Genomic DNA, 25,700 nt, shown 5'->3' on the forward strand with positions numbered 1-25,700 from the left:
TTATAAATATACTTAATTATGATGAAAATACCAAAGATGGCTTGAATAACACAGATAAATTATAAATTGTTGTAGTCAAGTGTTTATCATCTTTGTTTTATCATTCAAAACGTTTATATCTTCTGTTTACTCAGTTACAGCGATAGCAATGCCTTTATCCATATTAGGGATTTCCTGAGTTCTATTCCTTCTGTGATGCACATGGGGCATTTCTGCGCAAGGGCGCCCTCTGGCGTCCAGTATGAATGAAACAGACATTAAATGTGTTTATAGCACTCAATAATGGCCAATCCATCCTATTTTAGGGATTTTTTTTTCCTCTTTCTTTTATTTTTTATTTTTTAAGTATCAATTTGGCACCGGTATCGTAAAAAACCCAAACGATACCCAACCCTAGTCTTCACACACTAGATCAGTCCCAGCTTACCCCTGGTTGAGCTTGGCCTTGTCCAGGAGGGACTGTGGTTTGTACATCTTGACCAGAATGTCGGGTGAGGTGATGGGCTGGCTGACAGCGAGGATGCTGGGATTGCCTTCTGACAGCGGACTGTCTCCAAACCACGCTGTGGTGGGGGACAGAGGGCTGCCGTCCCGAGAGTCATAGGTAGGTGTCATGGTCTTGCTGTAAAGTCCAGGACTAGAATAGATGCTTCCTGAAATGAGAAACATCCATCAGTAACCACCCAAAACAGGCGTCGCCCCATTCACACGACAAGCCGGATGGAGGGCTGGGTGGAATGACGTTTATTTTAATGTTTCATCCAGTAGAGAGTGATTTAGTATTTGTAAACATGGTGTAACTGTAGGTTATTCGTGCTTTTCAAGCAAAAGTGCAAACTGGCGTATTTATATAGAAATCAACAGTCAGAGGTGTGCATATACTGTCTTATATGTTAACAGCAGCTTGCCATTGTGAATTTTTTTTTCTTTTTTTTCCCAATTTAGGTTAATCATAATGTTTTATGTTTTGGTTCTCTTCCATTAAACCATAAAATAAGATTATAATATCACACAGAATTAAATATGAATTATTACACTGATATAAAACAGATAGATATATATTTTCTGCAAAAACAACTTTGGACCCTTTTCATATTTCCGGGGTTTTTAAAAACGGAATTCGTCACAGTTGGGTGAACTTCTGGAAACAAAGCATTTTTTAATAATTTCTGCGTCCCCAATTTGCTCCAATAGCAAAAAAATGAATAAATCCAAGTTTCTATGACTTTACAAAAGAGGAGGTGGGGCGGTATTGAGATTATGTCAAAGTTGCCATTGTATTACAAACACTCATGAAGCAACGTTAAAGTTTTAAGTAATTTATTCCAAGATAGTTTAACACAAATGCATATTATATAAAAAAAGTAAAAAAAAGGTCAATTTATAAAATAATAACAGCTTTAAAGTTTGTTGTACTGAAACTCTGTGATTGTTGCTTCTTAAACCTGGCTTAATTTCAAGAGTGAGTCAAATGTTGATACAGTAACTGCTCTGAACGATTCAGCAAAGCATTAATGCCTGTTTTACCACCGACATGGTTCCTGTGCTGGTTGCTAGGCTGGTGCTTACCCGTCACTCTCATTCACCTTGTTTTGAGTGTTGTGTTTTTAACTCAAGTCCTTTATAATGTTTGTGCGCTGATGTCATTTGTTATGAATCATTTTATTTTTTTGGTTTGATTCCATTAAATTCTGAATAAAAATATAAACATGTAAGAATATAATATTACACAAGATTAAACAGCCATTTTCTAAAAATTTTTTTAAACAAATTATTTGAATCTTAATGAATTTTGAATTAAGATTTTGTCATCCCGCCCACTCCTAGCCAGATATGTGTACCAAATCCAGTGACTGGAAATCACATGAAACTGCTGTTCACTCGTTCACATGACTGCACATTTCAGATGAAGGCAGCATGCAGAAAACACACACTAAAACACAGACTTCAACTTTGCAAGAGCACAAACAGCAGCATGAGGGGTCTGCGAGGTGACTGACATCTCTATGAACCCGGAGAACCAGGAGCCGAGCATCAGCTGGGTCTCAGTGCACCGTTACAGCTGTTATTATCACACCATTAGCACATTCAGTCCATTAGTGCAGCATCATTCTTTAAACACTTCAGCCAATGCCTACAGGACAACTGGAGCAATTTTCCCCATCCACATATGCACCTCAAATTGCACAGGTTCCATTTGGTTATTATTAAACGGAGACACCTAGATGTTAATTAATATTGTACAGTTACAGTATCAGCTGTTCTCCGGTATGTCATGGCACAACACCCACAGAGACCAACTATAAACTTCGTTTGCACAACTAGAGCTAGTGAAAGGATGACACTTAATGAACTAGATCAATAAAAGAAAGCTTTAATGAGTGTACGTGTCTTTAATAAATGCTTAGTTGGTAGCAAACTTTTATAATAGTTATGAGGCTGTGCTATATTGTGAATATAATCACAGCTGAAGCAGTCACACTTAACAAGCCTCTAGTAACTTACTGTATAATATTAATCAGTTTACATATAATCAAAGTACACTTTAAAAAAATATTTTTCTTAGTTGTAAACAATACAAAGACTATTGGAACTATATCAGCTTTGCTACTTTCACGTGTAATTCAATGGGTTACTTGTTTCCTTGCAATTAATTGTGAAATTTACTAGCAATTTCTGAGTGAAAACTGTTACTACACCTTTTTTAGCGCACATGAGCATTGAAAATATGCAAGAAAAAGTTTGTAAACATTACAAAATACTTGGAATATCAGTTAAAGTTAAATCACCAACGATAGCAAGATTATCATTTAAGCTGCGGCATCAACAAAAATTCTTTATTTATTAAAAAAATTTAATGAATGCATTGCATTTAAAAAAAGTGAAGAACTTGAAAAGTGAATGGAGCAAATTCAATATTTAAGATGCATTCCAAATGAATCCTTTTAAAGTACTGACAGCCCACACAAAATGCCCTTCCTTGGACATTACCACCAAAACCAGGCTGTGTGAGCAATAATGCAATGCAAAAATAAACTTCTGCTAGCTGTGCAAATATGGGAAGACACTATCATCTGTCAACTGCTTAAACTTGTTTATCCACTGTCATAAATCAGACAAATCACACAGTTACACTACACATTCTTCTCTAACCACTCAAGCGACCACTCACAGAGTGAGTAAAACACAGAAGCAAGAGCACTTTTGTGGCAGTGTGAGGCCTCAGTCATGTAGAGGGGTGGCAGAGGTCATGAGAAAAGACATGAGGGAGGCTCGCAGCCCTTCTCAGAAACTCAGGGAACTGAGAACTGAGGCATGCGTTTGGATGTTTACTCGACTCGGGAATGTTCAAATGAATCCTAATCCACAAACACATCACACTGACGCTTCAGCTCAGACTCGTGTCTGGAGGCACGCATAAAATAACTGAGTGAGTGTGATGGAGTGTTCACACGCTCACATGCCAAATGTCAAACTGTGTTACTAATCAATTAGACAATGACAATGCTTACAAAGCCTCTTATGTTTTAATTTGTCTCAAACTTACAAACTTACTCTATTCAGACTTTGTTTTGTAGATCATTTCAACCATAAGAATGCTATTTAGTTTTTTTAATGTTAAACTTAAAAGATTCCGATGCTAAAAATTTAAATTCTGTCATCATTTCCTCAACTTTAAGTCATTCCAAACCCATAAGCTTTCGTTCATCTTTAAAACACAAATGAAGATATTATTGAAACCTTAGAGATCTCTGTCCCTCCATTAAAAGTCCACACAACCAAAACGTTGATGTTTTAAAAATGTCAAAGACGCACTAAAAGAAATCCATATGAATAGAATGGTTTAATCCAAGTCTTTTGAAGAGATATAATTGCTTAATATGATGAACAGATCTAATTTAGGCTTGAATATATAAACATTGATCAATGCACATACTTACCGCACATCAAATCAGACTTTAATCAGGGTGGACACCATAATGAATTTAACCAGATGAAAACGAGACTGTGAGGGATAGACTTACAGTGTGGCATGCGCTGTATAAAGGTTTACAATTGTTTTATGGGCTAAAACAGTTTTTTTTGGTCTACTGAAAGTCTTTTGAAATGATGTTTCTTCAGCTGAACATTTGGTACGTTGTTAAAAACAACTGTGCAATCTAATGAGCACTGTATTTCTATCCCTCTTTCATTACTGTCAGAATTTAAATATGATGCTACACTGACTAAGGTCTATATGGTAAACAGAAGCTCAAAGTGTTTGCTGGATGCGAGAGAACCAGTAAGTGTCATGCAAGCACAAATGAACTTCTGCAAGTACCAATGTGGTTTGTTCTCGTATGCCATGCAAATATGTGCGCTCGTTAAATCTGTTCATCAAGCAAAGCAATCATTATGTCCTCAGAAGACTTGGATTAAACTGTTTGATTTATATGGACTACTTTTACATTTTGTAATTAATTTTTTGAAGCATCAATGTTTCGTGGGAACGGACTTTCAATAAAGGGACAGAAATGATCTCTTTAAAGGGATAGTTCACCCAAAATATTTTCAAAATAAAGTAATCCATTTTGGAGAATATCCGCTGGTCGTAAACAATGTATGCTGTTCTGTGTCAGCTGCGTTACGCCTGATCTGTTTTCTACGTTGTTGGGATTTGATCTGAACGGAAACAGCGTATCCGTGTGATGCAGCTGACACAGAACAGCATACATTGTTTACGACCAGCGGATATTCTCCAAAATGGAGATTACAGATCTCCTTGCTACGTTTCTGGACTTGGGAACATTTCAGTTGCGTTGCTGTCTATGCAGGGTCAGACAGCTCTCAGATTCCATCAAAAATATCTTCATTTGTGTTCCGAAGATGAACGAAGGTCTTACGGGTTTGAAACGACACGAGGGTGAGTAATTAATGACAGAATTTTCATTTTTGGGTGAACTATCCCTTTAATGGTCACATGACATGCAGGTAAACAAATAAAATAGAACATGCTTTTTATTAAGTATTTTGATTGTTTTTATTATTATCTATTTATTTTAATTTCACATTTTTATGATTTTAATAATTACTAGGTTTTTGTTGTACTGAAACTCTGTGATTGTTGCTTCTTAAACCTGGCTTAATTTCAAGAGTGAGTCAAATGTTGATACAGTAACTGCTCTGAACGATTCAGCAAAGCATTAATGCATGTTTTACCACCGACATGGTTCCTGTGCTGGTTGCTAGGCTGGTGCTTACCCGTCACTCTCATTCACCACAGAAATGGCAGCCAAAAATACTAGTTACAATCTGACCCTAAAGTGACTTGCAGAAGAAAAGGGAAAAAAGTGTAAAAGGATTTTAAGTGAGTCAATATATCTGTTGGCTTCAGTTGAATGTACAAAGAACGCTCATACGTTTGTGGAAACAAAGGCCAGATCACGATAACCTCCCAGATTCACCTGGCTGATCTGGCAAAAGACTGGAATTCCTTAAATTTGACAGATTTTTGGAACAATTCATTAAAATCTTTTGGAAGACCAAACAAAGTAGTTTCGCTTTCACAACGAAACACAGCGTCGTCACGACATGGCTGCGTCAACGACAACAATACTACAGCGAGAATCAAAGTTACGCCTTCTTTCTTTGCATGAGCATTTGGGCGGCGTTATGTAAATCTTCCCACATAGTGACGTAGGTATGTGGGGGCGTGTTAGAACGAGCCGTTTTAGGTAGGCGTGGCTGACTCTTAACTTTTATAAAGAATATCTCTTTGGATTTGAGACTTTAGTCTTTGCAACTTTACAGATCTTCTTTATGCACCAAGAGCTTGTAACACTCCAAAGAGAAAGGAAAAATTTAAATTGCATCATATGACCCCTTTAATCTTAGCCTTAGGTGGGCATCTATTTCTGATTTCCATATTGAGTGTTTTTTCCTGCATTTATTTGCATACTGCATTTGACATTGGTTATTGGTCTCTCTGTTTATTTGGCTTAACTTTTCTATTTGACTTTACCGCTAGTCTTTTTCTGCATTGCAAGCACTGGTTTTTCTTTCTTCCTTCCAATTGAACCAATGAAATAAGACTTTTGCGCTTGTAGTAGGAATACTCCTGATTAAACTGCATTAAAAGTTCAAGGTCTTTTATATGTCACATACCTTAGTAAAGTAACTCATGTTTAGTGCACAGACATGCCCTCCATCATGTGCATATGCATTTTAATATGGATAATATTTTGCATAAGCCTGCTTGTTTGTATAACCAGTTATGATGAGCTCCAGATAAAAGCTTGATAATAAAAAAATAATAATAAGGATAATCAGTATTTGCTGGGTAGCTCCTTGACATGACCTTTCAGTCTTTTAGCTCTAATCTTATATTGATTAGAGCTATCAAAGCAAGACAACCAGCAAAACTGTGAACCGATAAGGGAATGTAAGGAACGCAGTGTTTGGGCAAAGCTCATCTCGTGACCCTCATCAGCTGAGGTGTCACTGAAGCAGAGAGTCAGGTGACCAGAGCCAGGGATTTCTCAGAGTCAGCAGTGGTCAGGTGACTGCTCCAGCTGCGGTGAGAGGAGGTGAAGGAAGCAATGCAGGAAGCCAGAAAAACTGTGAGCCTTACCTTTTACTGGTCCAATGTATAGTATCTCAGAGACTTGAGGAATGGGAGGAAATGTAGAAAAGAAAAAACAAAGAGAAAGATGGGGAATGAAAGGATAGATTAAAGAGATTAACAGCTCGGAAGAAAAGGAAAGCGTTAACATGCAAAATGAGACAAGACCTCAGAAGTAACCACAGTTTCAAAAATAAAACGACTAATATCTAAAAAAAAAAGGACAAGTTCCCTTGACAAGATAGACAGACACAGGACGTTCATACACATCCTTAATAAATGTCATTCAGAATCATATTTTGGCTTTTCATTAAACTCATTCACAGTGATGCTCCGAGAAACTTCCACAAACAAGGCTTGATTTTTAATACACTTTTTTCACATAAAATAAGGCTTGATTTTTTTCTTTTTTTGTTATGGGCAGATAACCCATAGAAAATGTTGTTCACCCACCTTAAAGTAAATATATTTATTTTCTATTCGAAATGTGAGACACAAACAATATATCAATATTTTTTTGTAATTAAGCCTCAAGTTATTAATTTATTATCAAATTAACAGATCAAAATCTGTTGACTCAACATTACTGTCTTTCAATTGCTAGGGTTGTGACGGTGAGGAAATTTTCCCACCGCTTAATCGACGAGTGACAACACAACGGTAATACCGGTATCACCGCGGGGGTGGGCAGGGGTGTTAGTTCGTTTGAGTTTCCCTCTTTTCTTCACTTTCAAATGGCTTGTAAAAGTGCCGTGCAAATTTTACTTTCACTTTCAAATTAGTGGCAACTGCCGCAATTCGGCGTCAAGCAACTGTTTGTTTGAGTTTTCCCTCTTTTCCTCAGATTTCTTGGCTTTCAAATAAAGCTTGAAAAAGCGCCGTGCACGTTTTACTTTCACTTTCAAATGAGGGGCAATTCAGCGTTGATTCAATTCAAGCAACAACAACGTCAAACTCAGAACTTTTATTAACAAAACTAATAAAAATACACCATATAGACCTATGCCTATTAAAATAACAAATTACTTAGGCTACACAAAGTTTAAATAGGTAAATAAAACTGAAAATCAGCAAACACTGTGGAACCAAATAAATAAGAAGCATAGAACATTTATTAGCAAAACGAATAAGAAAACTTGGGAGACACAGCATATACACCTTGATGTAAAATAAAATAAATAAAATACACAAAAAATTTAAATAAAGTAATCAGCAAACACCGTGGAACCAAATAAATAAGAAACGAATGTTTAAAAAAAACTTCCAATCAATAGGCTTTTCAAAATCTAAAATATTGCCAAACAGGCACCTTTGCATTTCCTTTCTAAACAATCTTCTGCCATCGTCTTGTCTTTCTCTCCTCACTCTTGTCAGTCAGCTCGACTCACTCTCCTCACGTGATAAATCAAATCTGACTCCTGTCGTTCGCGCACGGTTCGACACGCTGCATTGAGCGTTTCGTTTTTAAAAGTATCTGTCCTCTAACTGAACTAGGCTAAATGATATTTGTTACTATAAAAAAATCAAAACGACGGTGGGGGGCGGTGCCGCGGTAGGCGAATGACGTAACCGGTGTTGTGGCTTAACACCGGTATAACCGAAAACACCGTCTATCGCTGCAAGCCTACTGGACAGTAAACTTATTTTTAAACTAGTTATTTTTCAATTTACAGTGGGGAAAAAAAGTATTTAGTCAGCCACCAATTGTGCAAGTTCTCCCACTTAAAAAGATGAGAGAGGCCTGTAATTTTCATCATAGGTATACCTCAACTATGAGAGACAAAATGAGAAAAAAAAATCCAGAAAATCACATTGTAGGATTTTTAAAGAATTTATTTGCAAATTATAGTGGAAAATAAGTATTTGGTCAATAACAAAATTTCATCTCAATACTTTGTTATATACACTTTGTTGGCAATGACAGAGGTCATTCACCCACCTTAAAGTAAATATATTTATTTTCTATTCGAAATGTGAGACACAAACAATATATCAATATTTTTTTGTAATTAAGCCTCAAGTTATTAATTTATTATCAAATTAACAGATCAAAATCTGTTGACTCAACATTACTGTCTTTCAATTGCTAGGGTTGTGACGGTGAGGAAATTTTCCCACCGCTTAATCGACGAGTGACAACACAACGGTAATACCGGTATCACCGCGGGGGTGGGCAGGGGTGTTAGTTCGTTTGAGTTTCCCTCTTTTCTTCACTTTCAAATGGCTTGTAAAAGTGCCGTGCAAATTTTACTTTCACTTTCAAATTAGTGGCAACTGCCGCAATTCGGCGTCAAGCAACTGTTTGTTTGAGTTTTCCCTCTTTTCCTCAGATTTCTTGGCTTTCAAATAAAGCTTGAAAAAGCGCCGTGCACGTTTTACTTTCACTTTCAAATGAGGGGCAATTCAGCGTTGATTCAATTCAAGCAACAACAACGTCAAACTCAGAACTTTTATTAACAAAACTAATAAAAATACACCATATAGACCTATGCCTATTAAAATAACAAATTACTTAGGCTACACAAAGTTTAAATAGGTAAATAAAACTGAAAATCAGCAAACACTGTGGAACCAAATAAATAAGAAGCATAGAACATTTATTAGCAAAACGAATAAGAAAACTTGGGAGACACAGCATATACACCTTGATGTAAAATAAAATAAATAAAATACACAAAAAATTTAAATAAAGTAATCAGCAAACACCGTGGAACCAAATAAATAAGAAACGAATGTTTAAAAAAAACTTCCAATCAATAGGCTTTTCAAAATCTAAAATATTGCCAAACAGGCACCTTTGCATTTCCTTTCTAAACAATCTTCTGCCATCGTCTTGTCTTTCTCTCCTCACTCTTGTCAGTCAGCTCGACTCACTCTCCTCACGTGATAAATCAAATCTGACTCCTGTCGTTCGCGCACGGTTCGACACGCTGCATTGAGCGTTTCGTTTTTAAAAGTATCTGTCCTCTAACTGAACTAGGCTAAATGATATTTGTTACTATAAAAAAATCAAAACGACGGTGGGGGGCGGTGCCGCGGTAGGCGAATGACGTAACCGGTGTTGTGGCTTAACACCGGTATAACCGAAAACACCGTCTATCGCTGCAAGCCTACTGGACAGTAAACTTATTTTTAAACTAGTTATTTTTCAATTTACAGTGGGGAAAAAAAGTATTTAGTCAGCCACCAATTGTGCAAGTTCTCCCACTTAAAAAGATGAGAGAGGCCTGTAATTTTCATCATAGGTATACCTCAACTATGAGAGACAAAATGAGAAAAAAAAATCCAGAAAATCACATTGTAGGATTTTTAAAGAATTTATTTGCAAATTATAGTGGAAAATAAGTATTTGGTCAATAACAAAATTTCATCTCAATACTTTGTTATATACACTTTGTTGGCAATGACAGAGGTCAAACATTTTCTGTAAGTCTTCACAAGGTTTTCACACACGGTTGCTGGTATTTTGGCCCATTCCTCAAGAGCAGTAATGTTTTGGGGCTGTCGCTGGGCAACACAGATTTTCAACCCCCTCCAAAGATTAATAGCTGATCTAACATTTCTAGTCCGTCTAAAGAGCATGGTATTTGTACTTTTAGTGTATATCTTACAAAATAAATAAATACATACATAAAATAATAATAAATTATCTGTGTTTCTCCTCTATTCTAGTTTACTTCCTAATCTAGTTGTCTAATAAACAAGGCATTATATATTACAAATATTGTAGGCTCCTTGACAAATGGCTTTTGTTCCTCTTCTGTAAGTTGTTTTGGATAAAAGCATCTGCTAAATGCATAAATGTGCATATGAATGTTCAGATACAGGACAGAGGTGGACAGAGCTCTACTTCCAGAGCAGATTGTTTTGTTTGAAGATCCGTAGACGAAGGGATAGGAACAACAATACTTATGGGTGGAGCTCAGGTCCTGCTCGTGTCATTATCAAAGCGATTCTTATCACGGTGACCTGTACTTAAATCCTTCTGAGAAGAGACCAAGCGGCGGGTCTTCGGCTCATTTCCCGTTGTGGACCAAAACGACTCATGGCAGCTCCCGTTACATTTTCTCCTTCCTAAAAGAGTCTTTGTGCAGTCTTTATGGTCACTAAACATCGGGAGTCCTGCACTATTTTAATGAGGGTCATCATGAGGATAAATAGTCGTAATGAAGGAACAAGTGGAGAACAGATCCCAGACACAAGCGTTTTGGCCTACATGTAGAGTTTGCATGGGGGATGCATCGCACAGGGGCCCTGGGACAACAGACCCTATTCATGTCGACCTGAGGAGATGGGAGTCTGTCCTCTGTGCATCGTAAATGGATTTTAGCGCATCATGTGTGGGGTGCTCGGCGATGTAGCTGACTGCTCAGTTTCAAAATGGCAGCGTGACCAAATATGTGAGGAATCTGAACCATTCACGCTCCGAAGTTTGAACGAGAACAGCAAGCCTGCAAATGAGACGCTGCTCTCAACCCACACATTTCTCATTTCAGCACTGTTTCAACATAACAACCCTTTTGTTTTCCTGCTCTTCAACCACACGCGCACCATTATGGAGCTTCATGGGTTCCAAACCATCAAACACCGTCTACTCTGCAAACAAGCCAAGCGATGTGGCATGACAATCAAAGTTGTGCAAGTCAACCATCACTATGTATTGCTCATACTTGGGTTTGCGATTCGAACTAACAGCGTGTAACCCCACCTGCATGATTTGTGTGACGGATATGAACGATGCCTCACGTTTGTTGAAGAGAGGAGTACTATTACTTTGTCAAACTCTATTAAAATCAATTGGGTTGAGTCGCTTGGGCACTTATAACTTTTTCAATCCGGTTTAGGGGACCCAGAGCACTGGACATTTTACATTAGCACATCTTAAGTGCCATATGATATCAGCGATGTGGACAATAAGAACTGCATCTCAGAATTTATGACAGAAATATTGGCTTCATGATTGAATAAGGCATAAAACCTGACAAAGAGTGCCCTTTGGTTAACATTGTATTAAATTGATTAATTAGATATGCTTTTTGATTATTACACTTGAATTAAATGATGAGAAAATAATCCAGAAAAATAAAACAGATTTCATAGAGCTTTAAAAATATAGCTTTGGTTACAATTTTAATAAACTGTTGTTAAATTGTACAAGTTTCATGATTTCAGTTAATTAGGCATGCTTTTTAATTACTAAAATGTAATTTATCCACCTTCTGAGGCAGAATAACGGTCCAACGATCTACAACAAAACAAGGGCTTGGGTAACTACGCAAATATTTAATTACTACAATACTAATTTATTAGGAGAAATTACATCAAAAGTGAAAAAGTTGCCCACCAAGCATAACTTTGCAGACACCATTTTATATTTTAGCTCAACTTTTACATAACTGCATGCACAGGATTGTGGGATATCATAGACAGTGAAGGATGTATCCTATGCTGCCTTCAAAAATCAATCAGATGAAGTTATCTATCTTGCAAGATATAAACTCAAAATTCTGAAATGTTTTCTCAGAATTGCGAGTTTATATCTCGCAATTCTGACTTTACAACACGCAATTGCGAGTTATTAATTCAGAATTGCGAGATATAAACTCGCAATTCTGAGAACATAGTCTTTTTCCCCCCTCAAAATTGGACTTTATAACTCGCAACTGCGAGAAAGTCGCAATAACCTTTATTTTTTATTCAGTGGCGGAAACGGGCTTCCATATAGTGCAGTTCATGGAGCTGTATCCAAACAATATAATGATCTGAATCTGGTGTGTTAAAATAAGGGAGACAGAAAATGTGCAGTGCACCTGGACCTCAGGACTAGGACTGAAAACCAATGACATATTAAGTTCCATGACTTATGTAGGCAGCTCACTCGGTTTTTGATCAAAACTACCATTTCCTAAAGTGGACCTTATAGATAGTTTGAGTATTTAATGACGTGACGGAGAGACCAGTGCATTAACCTTCTCATAGGACTTCTTTACAGTCCACAGACACATGGTGAAGGTGATCTGAGACGTACCTGATCCAGGAGTGAGCAGTGGTCCTTCCAGCTCCAGCGCCTCCTCCTCCGCCTCCTCCAGCTTTTTCTTCTTCTTCTTGGGGTCGCGGGGCTTGCGGAGTAAGGAGAGCTCCTCAGGATGCCGGATGTCTGTGAAAGAGGGAGTTAATGGTCAGGATCATCACAAGACGTCTCAGACTCGGGGTCATTTCAACAGGAAAAAGACATGCAATGGAGACTTAGAAACAGACACACATGCAAGTCTCAATAAGTCTAAAAGAAAATGGGCACATTATAATTCATACATATCTACAGCTAATGTATATTTTTTAAAACAAGCTGGCTTAATCATCTGATATATTCTCTATTCTGAATGCTTGCAATCAGCAATGATTCCCCCTATAGTGGCCATGATGTCATGCTTACAGGGCTGAGCACATGTTCATTCATTAGACTCCCATCATATCAGGGTATCTGATGTTTTTAAAGATCCCATGTTTCGCTACTAGAGGACATGTTCCACATAGTTCTGCATGTGCAAGCACTACTGAAATTGTCAATACTCAATAGTTTTGATAAAATCACACTTTCCAAGCAGACCTCAAACTCTGCACAGGGAGGAAAAAAAGTCTATCCAACAAATAGGGCCCTATAAAATCAATTAAATTTTTCCCCAAATTTAGTGTTAGTGATAAAAATAATGTCTAATTAATTAAAATCATAAATCTTATTTAATTATATTTAATAATTTATTACATGTTAGGAGAAAAAAAACAGGGCCTTTGAAGTCTGTTTTATTTTTCAAAAATAAATAAATAAAAAGTTTTCTCCCAAATTCTGTGCTCTCATTAACATTTTTCTGGATTTTATTCCATTTCATTTATGTATTATTATTATATTACTTTTTTAACAACAATAGGGCCCTATGAAACTTTTTCCCTTGAAATCCTGTTTTTTTTTTGTTTTTTTTTCCTGGATTTAAGATTTAATACAAATGTATTATCAAAAACAGTGAAAAGAAGGCATAATTGAAAATGTAACCTTTTTTTTTTGGCAAACATTGGCTGAATTCCATGACAAAGCGTGTTATACTGTAAATTCCATTTTTATGACTAGATTTCATCAGCGTTTTCCACATTTTGGAAATCAGAGGGCCCTAAACAGTGACATCAGATGTCTAAAGCAGACCAGAGATCTAAAGACCCCTTGAGAAGACAACTCCAATAAGCACATGATGAAAGTCAAAGAGAGCTTTTGCATCCAGAATTAAGCATATTTTAAAATAATTGCCAGTAATGGCCTTTGACAGTTTTGGCATTAAATTACTTTTTATTGAATTTCTTGCAGTTCAATTCTGCACTTAAAGCATTATGGCAGGACGACTCGCACTCCCTGGATTTTCCACAGCTCTGGAGGAAACGAGTGTGACGGAGTGTGTTGGGGAGGGGCTTCATGGCTTGGCCGGAATGGCTTGTTTAGTTGTGTTACTAAAGCAAAAGCATTCCAGAGGTTTTAAGAACTACCAGATGGCAGTTCTCTCTCTCTCCGAGTCTGCCCTTTTACAGCCATATGTGAGCGAACTGCAGCAGCTCGCTGGAGTGCTGGGAGTGAGCGAGCGAGCGCCTCCTCTGAAATTCCAATCAACAAACAGAAGATCCTTGAGCAAACGCTCCCAAATCAAACAGCTGTAACTCACAAGACACTCGTAGAGAACGCTCTGCCTGAGAAACCACACATTTCTCATTTTACTTTGACGGGCAGTTCTTGTGTTAGGCGAAGTGCTCTGGAGAAATGCAGTCCACTCGCTCTAAGAGGAAAATACTACACACACTCCAGTTTATTTCATGCATCGCATGAGAAGCAACAGTAACGTGAGGAGAAAACCCCCACCAGACCCACAGAACAACTGATACCACCAGAGAGATTAAGCACTATGAAGCCAGCGTTGAACAATGATACGGCCTCTGAATGATCACACAGACTAATTCAAGAGCTACACTTCACATCACAGGTATTCATAACCATTTTCAGTTTAAGACCTAAAGTAAAAGTTCACACATAACAGGTCTAAATTAGGTTAAAATGCACCTGCTGGGTGGTGGTGACCACTGCATTGCAAACACTATTCACAAAACATTTCTAGAACTGGATTCTACTAATGTTCACCCTGGTCATTATTAAAAATGTAGGCAGCTAAGACTATTTGCATCGATGGATACTTTTGCTATTAATTTACTCGTGCTTTATTAATATAATTGCGTATGCGATACATCATTGCGTGATTATGTAAACAAACTGGTGAATCAGTTATTTGAACCAGTTCATTGATTCAAACTGTCCCAAAGGACCAGTCTGCAGAAAAGAATCAGATCTCCCTGTTTGCCTGAGGCTCTGCATTACAAGTATTAATGTTGTGAATAATGTTCAGTTTCTTGCACAGACTGATTGTTTCTCTTCATAAGACCTCAATATATCGTCAAGGGCCATGGGTATTCATTGTGTTGCCTGATATGCTTTCTTTCACTCTCAAAGTGATGGTAGCCATTGACTTGCATTTTATTTCAGTATTTTAGTTTCAGCTAAAAAATCTTCTTTACTGTTTTAATGAAGAAAAAAGTTACCTACATATTGGATGGTAAGAAAATTAAATCAAATTAAAGAAAAGTATCCTCTTAATAAGGCATTTTAATATCATGTGGGCTCCATGCATTACTCATTTCTGTTCATCTGAGATTGCGATTCATTTAAAATTCCTGAGCACATGTCCTCTTCTGTGGAGGAATAATATCTGGATCTCTCTCATCACAGGCAAACTCCGGCTGCATGACCATGTCCATGTGATTTCTGCTAATGAAGAAGAAACTCCCAATTTCTCTGGCAGCTGAGATGGAGAGAGACAGCATATGTGAGCTGGATGATCATTGCTTCACTGGCTGTCTGCAGCTGCTGCCAGTTGGACTGCTGTAAACTTCCAGTCCCTCATCCCTTCCTCAAACTACTCTGCACGCTCTACAAGACATAGAGAGGTCCCCAAAAGTATCTGGACACTTAAAAATATCTGAATGCCATTGCATTAGATCATAAAACATCAAAATCAAGTGTCAACTGCAAACAAATGATGCTGGAGCTTTTCTCAGAACTAACTTCATTGTGGCTGCGTTTAAACTGGCACAACATTTTTTTTTTTGCTCACATCGGAATTTGTTGCACACGTGTAAACACAAAAATCTGCACGAGATCCGATTTTTTCGCATCCGATATGAGCCACTTCCAAATGTGTTTTTAAATCAGACACATACCTGATATCTAGACAGCCGACCTACGTCTAAACACACACATCCGATTCCCCTCAGAACCCCAAGCCACCACCACAATGCGAGGGTCGACACGTTTTCCCATAAATAGTTACACTCTGATTCGGATGAAATTGCACAACATTCACAAGCTGGTTTTCAACCCCTGCCCCGTGAATTTTATAAATACAACAGCTTCGCTACTAAACGCTACATTGAATTTATCAGCAATGAGGTGATAAGCTTTATTATTAAGATACTTGCTCGCCAGTTCTCTCTCCCTCTCTCTCGTTAATTCATTCATTCATTATCTTACAGCGCTACTTTATTTCACCTCAGAATTGTATCATGACTTTGCTTGTATCGCCAGCAAAGTGACGATACGATACGCATCTCAAACCAGACGCCATGATACGTGACTGCACTGAATTTCACCTCAGCAGAATTGAGTAAAACAGCTGTTTGTTAAACACTGCATACTATAGGGCCATTGCTAACTATAGGCAGAGCAGGCAGTCGACCTCTGCATTATGAAGGGCCTCCAGAACTGTACCACAGTTTAACAGTATAGGAAATGACACAGGGTGCAATATTCCCACCAGGTACAATATTCTGATTGTTCGCATCTTGTTTTTAAGCCCATAAATAATAATGCACTCGTTCTATTAAATTTATATTGTAATGTACTCATTCTAATATATGAATAAAATCATCTTTACATTGCTGGTAGGTTATCATTGCCCAAATTAATACGCTCTCTACGTTTAAAAAATAAAAATAAAAATTAGAAGCGTTCTGAACTAGTGCGCTGTCTTCATTGTAGCTCACGCGCACACATTCATTCACTCACACAGATCGCGCTGCATGCACACGCAGACATTCAGCAGCAATCTTATCAATAAAATAGCTTAACCGCTGAAGAGCTACATTATCTTTTCCAGCAAAGAGTTGGTAACATCATTGTTTCTGAAGCAATTAAAGCCATAGCTTCACTGTTAATAGAGAAATGCGGCAAAAACGGAGGTAATTCATTCATACACAGTCTCTCTCTCTCTCTCTCTCTCTCTCTCTCTCTCTCAAATGAACATTTGATGAATTACACTTTTCTGAGAATAGAATATCAAAGTGGAGATCGCTAAATTGCAAGCTTACTGGTATTTTCAGAAAGCCAGCGCTTTTATCCACAGTGGAGAGAGAGAGAGAGCGCGTGGTTGCCAGGTTGCCAAAAATAAGTAACACACTTAGCAGATATTTCTGTATTGCGCAAGTGTGAAGCTCTGTTTCGGGAAGCTCTTTATATCAGGCAACCCAGGTTGTGTTCCTCTGCGGCCAGATTAAACCTTGCTGTAGCCTATATATTATACTCTATTCATTATTTTTTTTAGAAAACTTGCACTTTTCCACTCTATTTTAAATGCTGTTCTTGTATTCAAATTAAGCGCACATGTTGCAGTATTGATACCCATATCGTCAAGTAGTATGTGTCGATACATCGTCGTATCGATGCATTGAACACAGCCCTAGTCGTGTCTAAAGTGAATGAAAACAGGTGGGCCAAAAAAATCGGATATGGTCAAAAGATCGGATCTGTGCATTAAGACTTGCTGTTTAAATGCAGCCTTTTGCTTTGGAAATGTTCTAGTGATGCTGTAATAACAATTTTTTATTTTGGTCACATTCAAAACTAAATCCTATTGACCTACTGAAGTATAGCTCTGTTTCGGGAAGCTCTTTATATCAGGCAACCCAGGTTGTGTTCCTCTGCGGCCAGATTAAACCTTGCTGTAGCCTATATATTATACTCTATTCATTATTTTTTTTAGAAAACTTGCACTTTTCCACTCTATTTTAAATGCTGTTCTTGTATTCAAATTAAGCGCACATGTTGCAGTATTGATACCCATATCGTCAAGTAGTATGTGTCGATACATCGTCGTATCGATGCATTGAACACAGCCCTAGTCGTGTCTAAAGTGAATGAAAACAGGTGGGCCAAAAAAATCGGATATGGTCAAAAGATCGGATCTGTGCATTAAGACTTGCTGTTTAAATGCAGCCTTTTGCTTTGGAAATGTTCTAGTGATGCTGTAATAACAATTTTTTATTTTGGTCACATTCAAAACTAAATCCTATTGACCTACTGAAGTATTCACATAAATAATCAATTTAAACACCAACATTTCATGCTATTTTTGTGTTTGTGAGTTAGAGAGAGAGTCGGGATCAATTCAAATCAATTTGAGAGAGGAGGCCATTCCTGGTCGAAATACTTTTTTTTGCAGATATTGACAGGGAGAGGATTCAGCCTGTAAGTGCTCACAAGGCCCTGTTTTCTATATATGGACACAACAAAAGTTACCATCAGCCAGTTACACTGATAAGAACTGTTTACGAAACCGGATTTGGAGTAGTTCAAGGGCATGCTGGGTCTTATCTATGCTACGAAATACAGATCAGTGTGTTTAACAAATAATAAAGACCAGTCAAAAGACCAAAAAGCAAGAAATGTGGTCAAGTGCACCTTTAACAAACTCAATTATTAGTTACTGGTATACTGGGGTTTACGGTCTCATTGCCGTACCTGATCCTCAAAATAACAGCAGTGTCACAGCATTTTCCAAATGGTAGTACAATGATGCACAGTAGTAAATATCATCAGCATCATCATGTACCATCATGTACTATTTGAGCCAAATTCTGCATTAGGTCCATTTACAGATAACACAAGAGCGCAACAGAATGAAACCGACAACTTGTGAGCACCTTATGAAGAGAAGCGCATGGCTTGAGATGATGTAAACAAAACAAGACGTAACAGCAAACACGATATCCGTCTGATGCATGTGTACACAGACCAACAATCAGAGCAGATGGACTAGAAGAACACAAACTGCCCCGTAATGCATGTTAAACAGCAAACCGCACAAGCAGCTCTTCCATGTGCTCACATTAGTTATTGAACACACAACTTCAAATTGAAAATTAAAATGACATTTTTTGGTGGTGCAAGTCTTCCTTCAGGTTTGTTGTGAATATGAGGACCGGTTTAACTGGAACTCACAATGCTGTATGAATGTGAATTAATTAACAAACTCAGAACTACTATTTTGGTAATAATATTCCAATATTTACAATAATAATATATTATACGTGCTATCACTATGATACTTGGTATAGGGATTCTTTGGCTAGTATTTTACGGTATGTGTGACGCATGCATATCATCCACTGTATGTGATCCTGTCTGTGGACTTGTGTGTGTGCTGTGGTGGTTCACGTGACACTGACATGAAAACAGACGTCATTTTCGCCAACAGAAAGCATATTTATCTGAACCGCACCTCATCCGCTATATAGTGCACCATTCACCAATTTCAGCCACAGAATCAGCGTCTTTTTTAGTGTAGTGGGCAGGACGCTTCAGATTGGACAGACAATTTGATGAGAAGCGGATGTGTTGGTGTCATCAGAAATAATCTGTATTGGTGGTAGAGAGTAGGGCTGTGCGGTTTGTGGAAAATAGTTCAATTGCGATTTTTTTTGACAGATATTGCGATTTTATTTGCGATTTTAATTTTGCAAAGTCAAGCTTCAACTTAATATTGTCAATAGTGTGCAGCACAGTATGGGTAAAAAAAACAATAGAAACATCACAGAAATTCATATGGTTTCCATTAAAACAATTACAAAATTCCCTTTTGTAGTGTGTTTTGGGCATTATTCCAATAGGAATTACTGTTGTTCTATTGTTTCCCATCTGCCAGATTACATCCCACCAATAGAATCCATCAAACACCAGTAGACACCATTATAGTTTGCATTAAAGCCAATATAATTCCCATTATAACCCTTAAATCCATTCAAGTTTTGGGCAGGGTTCTATTGTTTTTTTCAGCAGGGAATATTAGAATGGTATTACTACTTTTACAGAATTTACTTAATTACTGAATTTCACAGGAAAGATTAGATAATTTTGTGTAAATAAAGAACTATTACTTTAGTCAATTATTAAAGTATTACATAGGTTACATAGGCTAATTTATTTATATTTATAATTATTTGGGATTTTAAGAACAAGTGGAAAATGTGCTGAATGTTTCATTTCATCCAAGTGAAATTAGTAAAGCAGTTAGACTGAATTTACACTTGTTTTAAACGCGGAGCCAGGCGCGAGTCGACACAGGTGGCACGCGTGCGTCAAGCCTCGTTCATATTGCCAGATGCGCTCGTGGAGACTTGCGGTGCGGAGCTGCAAGCGGCTTTCACACAGGACGCGGAAAGCGCAGCACTGCGCTATGAAACCCATTCATTTCAATGGCTTGCGCCGCACAAGGACAGTTTGTTGCTGCGTTGACCAAAGCGCACATGCAGCGGAGCGCACATGGGTGAGCTTGCACGCGCCGCGGTCAAAGTTCAAAATTGTTCAACTTTTGCCGCTGTGCTCTGTGACGATTACCCGAACGACCAATAGAAACGGGGCATCCAAATAGAACTCCCGGTAAATGTTTTGAAAATTCTGCCTATTTGAGATCAGAGACGCAAAATGCGCATCCTGTTTGTTTGTTTTTTTACATTTTGTTAATATTGTGAGTGCACACAAAAAATTTTTTTTTAGTTACCACTGTTATTAAGAAAAAAAAAAAGTGAGAGATCATGCTGGCGCCTCCATGTCCAGCAAAGCGCGCTTCAGCTTCCACTCTCGGCACAAACGATCAGATATGTGCCTAACACACTCTTAAAAATAAAGGTGCTTCACGATGCCATAGAAGAACCTTTTTGTCTAAATGGTTCCATAAAGAACCTTTAACATCTGAAGAACCTTTCTGTTTCACAAAAGCTTCTTTGTGGCGAAATAAGGTTCTTCAGATTACAAAAAGGTAAGAAAGAGATGGTTCTTTAAAGAACCTTTGACTGAATGCTTCTTTGTGGAACCAAAAATGGTTCTTCTATGGCATCGCTTGAAGAACCTTTTGAAGCAACTTTATTTTTAAGAGTGTAGCGCACATTTATCTAGGTTCAATTTTTTTATTAATATGGTGAAAAGCATGAAGTGTTTTTTTTTATCCATAGATTTTATTTTAGGCAAGTCGTGTTGATTTGAGAAGAAGGCTAAATTGATCAAACATATGCTCATCGCGCTTCCTGCCGCTGGCCGCTTGGTCGTTTCTTTAAAAAACAAAAACTTGAATTTAACAAACATAGAATGTTCCAAACATATTTGTAAATTAACTTAATAAACAAACGAAAAGAAATATGACCACTTTGCCATTAAAAACAAAAACTGAAATATTGTAATGGCTGCAACAGGTGCAGTGTATGGGGAAGAGAGAGAAAAAAGACTGAAGGGGATTCAGTCGGACTCGGGGCGAGAATTCTGATAAGCTGTCAGACAAGGTCCGGGCCCATGCAGAGCTCTATTCATTCCCTCGTTCCAACTAAAAGTTCCCCTGGGCTCGGCGGGCCCCCAAACTGCCCGGGCCCATATGCACCTACATACCCTGCATACCCAGACGCTACACCACGGAGCACAGCGCATGTCGCGTCCTGTGAGAAAGGGCCATAACCGAGCATTAGGAGACAGGCTGCGTGTGTGCGGCAAGTGTAAACGGCTCCTCCGTGAGACGCGGCAGAGAGGAGCGAGTATGAGAAGCATTCAGAGATGCAGGCTGTGTGCGCAGCCTTCTGAATTGGGAATAGCGAACATAAACTTCTTTCAATTAGAATCTGTTGGGGAGATAAAATGTCCAAGATAACGTTTATGTACTAATAAAAACATCTAATAATGTATCTTGTATTCTCCAGTACTGAAAGCAGAACCGATAAGGGAGCTCTTGGTGTTGTGACACAGCTCTTGCAAATTAACGTTACATTTTTTGTTTGGTGTGTGTCATTTCGAAGCCGAAGTAATCTCATATTACATAAGTTTTTCTTTAGTATAAATTTGCCTAACTATCGATCTGACCCTGTAGACGCCATAATCACACACTCTCTCTCCCCCCCCCAACGCTTTCCGTTTTTTTTTTTTTTTAAATGGTGGGCGTTTACTCAGTTGGCTAGAGCAGTGCTGATTGGAGAGAACGGAGGTGCGCTCACTCTATTGGTTAGTAAGGCTGCCACTCAAGGCTGGCAGTCATGCATATGCTCTGGAACAGAGTAATATCGCGTCCACATCGCAGGCTTTGCGATTAGCAAAAAGGCATTGCCTCAAATCGCGATTGCGATTCGATTTCGATTAATTGCACAGCCCTAGTAGAGAGACTGTACATTTTGAATGCATATATCCTCAAAAAGCTAATTATAAATTTGTTTTACTCATTCAAGAAGCTGCTTCACTTGGATGTGTCACAATTATGAAAAAAAGAAAGAAAAAAAAACATTTGTGTATATATACACACACACACAGGGTTCACACACCAATACATTTCCATGACTTTTGAGACAATATTCATGACCTAATGTTCCATTATTTTATGATAAGAATAAAAATCTGTTCAAATTTATCATAGCATGTTAACTCAAATAAATGACTATTAATGCTACTTGTTTGCTTTCTATATGTTTTAATAATAAGTACAAGCTACAACTGCGACAGACGTTACTCCAGAGAACATATCATCACATCACTGAATATTGTCATTTATTTAACCAATATTATCAGTTAAACTCAGGACCTTAATTTTGCTTTGGAAACTGTTTCAGTAGTGTTTTCTAACAGTAGTGTTCAGGTACACACTTCTTTTCCTTTCGGCTGTTCCCTTCAGGGGTCGCCACAGCGAATCATCTGCCTCCATCTAGCCCTATCCCCTTCTGCATCCTCTTCTCTCAGACCGACTACCTTCATGTCTTCCTTCACTACATCCATAAACCTCCTCTTTGGTCTTCCTCTCGGCCTCCTGCCTGGCAGCTCTAACCTCAGCATCCTTTTCCCGATATATTCACTCTCCCTCCTCTGAACATGTCCAAACCATCTCAACCTGGCCTCTCTAACTTTGTCTCCAAAACATCTCACATGTGCTGTCCCTCTGATGTACTCATTCCTGATCCTATCCATCCTCGTCACTCCCAAAGAGAACCTCAACATCTTCAGCTCTGCTACCTCTAACTCTTCCTCCTGTCTTTTCCTCAGTGCAACTGTCTCCAAACCATACAACATCGCTGGTCTCACTACTGTCCTGTACACCTTTCCTTTCATTCTTGCTGGTACTCTTTTATCACACAACAAACCTGACACTTTTCTCCACCCATTCCAACCTGCCTGCACACGCTTCTTCACCTCTTTTCCACACTCCCCATTGCTCTGGACTGTTGACCCTAAGTACTTAAAATCCTGCACCTTCTTTATCTCTTCTCCCTGTAACCTCACTGTTCCACTTGGATCCCTCTCATTCACACACATGTATTCTGTCTTGCTGCAACTAACCGTCATTCCTCTTCTCTCCAGAGCAAACCTCCACCTCTCTAGCCTTTCCTCCACCTGATCCCTGCGCTCACTACAGATCACAGTGTCATCCGCAAACATCATAGTCCATGGAGATTCCTGTCTGACCTCATCTGTCAGCCTGTCCATCACCACCGCAAACAAGAAGGGGCTCAAAGCCGATCCTTGGTGCAGTCCCACCTTCACCGTGAACTCCTCTGTCTCACCTACCGCACACCTTACCACTGTCCTACTGCTCTCATACATATCCTGCACCACCCTAACATACTTCTCTGCCACTATAGACCTCCTCATACAATGCCACAGCTCTTCTCTTGGCACTCTGTCATACACTTTCTCTAAGTCTACAAAGAATGCAGCTCTTTCCGACCCTCTCTGTACTTCTCCATCAACATTCTCAACGCAAATAATGCATCTGTAGTGCTCTTTCTTGGTATGAAACCATACTGCTGCTCACAAATGCTCACTTCTCCACTTAGCCTTGCTTCCACTACTCTTTCCCACAACTTAATTGTATGGCTCATCAGCTTAATACTTCTGTAGTTCCCACAACTCTGCACATCTCCCTTGTTCTTAAAAATCGGCACCAGAGCACTTCTCCTCCATTCCTCAGGCATCCTCTCACTCTCTAAGACCTCGTTGAACAACCTAGTTAAAAACTCTACTGCCATCTCTCCTAGACACTTCCATACCTCCACTGGTATGTCATCAGGACCAACCGCCTTTCCTCTCTTCATCCTCTTCAAAGCTCTCCTAACTTCACCCTTGCTAATCCTTTCTACTTCCTGCTCAACAGTATTTGCCTCTACTACTCTTCTCTCCCTGTCATTTTCCTCATTCATCAGTTCCTCAAAGTATTTTTTCCATCTTTCCCTCACCCTCCTGTCACCTGTCAACACATTTCCATCTCTATCTTTAATCACTCTAACTTGCTGCACATCCTTTCCATCTCTATCCCTCTGCCTCACCAACCGATACAAATCCCTCTCACCTTTCTTACTATCTAACCTTGCATACAAGTCCTCATAAGCTTTCTGTTTGGCCTTTGCCACCTCTATCTTAACCTCACGCTGCATCTCCCTATATTCCTGTCTACTTTCCTCCGTCCTCTCACTGTCCCACTTCTTCCTAGCTAACCTCTTCCTCTGGATACTCTCCTGAACTTCCTCATTCCACCACCAAGTCTCCTTGTCTTCTTTCCTCCTTCCAGATGACACACCTAGCACCTTCCTACCTGTCTCCCTGATCACTTTGGCTATAGTAGTCCAGTCATCTGGAAGCACCTCCTGACCACCTAAAACTTGTCTCAACTCCTCCGTGAAAACCACACAACACTCTTCCTTTTCCAACTTCCACCACTTTGTCTTCTGCTCTGCCTTTGCTCTCTTCATCTTCCTCACCACCAGAGTCATCTTACACACCACCATCCTATGCTGTCTAGCTACACTCTCTCCTACCACTACTTTGCAATCGCTAATCTCCATCAGATTACAGCGTCTACATAAGATATAGTCCACCTGTGTGCTCCTGCCACCACTCTTATATGTCACCCTGTGTTCCTGCCTCTTCTGAAAGTACGTGTTCACCACAGCCATCTCCATACTTTTAGCAAAGTCTACCAACCTCTGTCCTTCTGGGTTCCTTTCCTGAAGACCAAACCTCCCCATCACTTCCTCATCCCCACTATTCCCTTCACCAACATGTCCATTAAAGTCTGCCCCTATCACCACTCTCTCACCTCTAGGAACACTCTGCATCACTTCCTCAAGCTCGCTCCAGAATCTGTCTTTCTCCTCTTGCTCACAACCTACTTGTGGAGCATAAGCACTAACAACATTCAACATCACACCTTCAATTTCCAGCTTCAGACTCATCAACCTATCTGACACTCTCTTTACCTCCAGAACATTCTTCACAAACTCCTCCTTCAGGATTACTCCTACTCCATTTCTCTTCCTGTCCACACCATGATAAAACAGTTTAAACCCTGCTCCAATGCTTCTAGCCTTGCTCCCTTTCCACCTGGTCTCCTGGACACACAGAATGTCGACTTTCCTCCTCTGCATCATATCTACCAGCTCCCTGCCTTTACCTGTCATCGCACCAACATTCAGAGTCCCTACTTTCAGTCCTAAACTCCTGCCTTTCCTCTTCTCTCTCTGCCTACGGACACGCCTTCCTCCTCTCACACACCTTCCTCCTCTCCTTCTTCGACCAACAGTAGCCCAATTTCCACCAGTGCCCTGTAGGTCAACGGCACCGATGGCGGTCGGGCTGTCGTTGGGCCCCGACCGATCCAGTATGGAAGTCATGTTCATGATTCGCATAATGAATTTGGCAAAAGTTTTACGTTTTTACGTC

The 25,700-nt window shown here is 39.0% G+C and overlaps 2 protein-coding genes across 4 annotated transcripts in view; both read right to left on the reverse strand.

Annotated features, from left to right (window-relative positions):
* Positions 1-25,700, reverse strand: part of LOC107589764 (fermitin family homolog 2) — an 86,659-nt gene that overhangs the window by 21,285 nt on the left and 39,674 nt on the right. For 2 of the 3 annotated variants that reach the window (XM_016278289.1, XM_016278290.1), the window contains exons 4-6: positions 12,630-12,758; positions 6,611-6,643; positions 428-653 (exon numbers count right to left, since the gene is read on the reverse strand). In XM_016278289.1, coding sequence (XP_016133775.1) covers positions 428-653; positions 6,611-6,643; positions 12,630-12,758 — 388 coding nt within the window. The remainder of the gene's footprint in view (positions 1-427; positions 654-6,610; positions 6,644-12,629; positions 12,759-25,700) is intronic. The other variant, XM_016278291.1, reaches the window with a different exon arrangement.
* Positions 23,335-25,700, reverse strand: part of LOC107589765 (craniofacial development protein 2-like) — a 4,678-nt gene continuing 2,312 nt past the window's right edge. Inside the window, exons 2-3 of the mRNA XM_016278292.1 lie at positions 24,331-24,576; positions 23,335-23,364 (exon numbers count right to left, since the gene is read on the reverse strand). Coding sequence (XP_016133778.1) covers positions 23,360-23,364; positions 24,331-24,576 — 251 coding nt within the window. The 3' untranslated portion in view covers positions 23,335-23,359. The remainder of the gene's footprint in view (positions 23,365-24,330; positions 24,577-25,700) is intronic.

The sequence above is a fragment of the Sinocyclocheilus grahami genome, unplaced genomic scaffold (assembly GCF_001515645.1).
Source record: "Sinocyclocheilus grahami isolate Dianchi unplaced genomic scaffold, SAMN03320097.WGS_v1.1 scaffold120.1, whole genome shotgun sequence".
Lineage (NCBI taxonomy): Eukaryota > Metazoa > Chordata > Actinopteri > Cypriniformes > Cyprinidae > Sinocyclocheilus > Sinocyclocheilus grahami.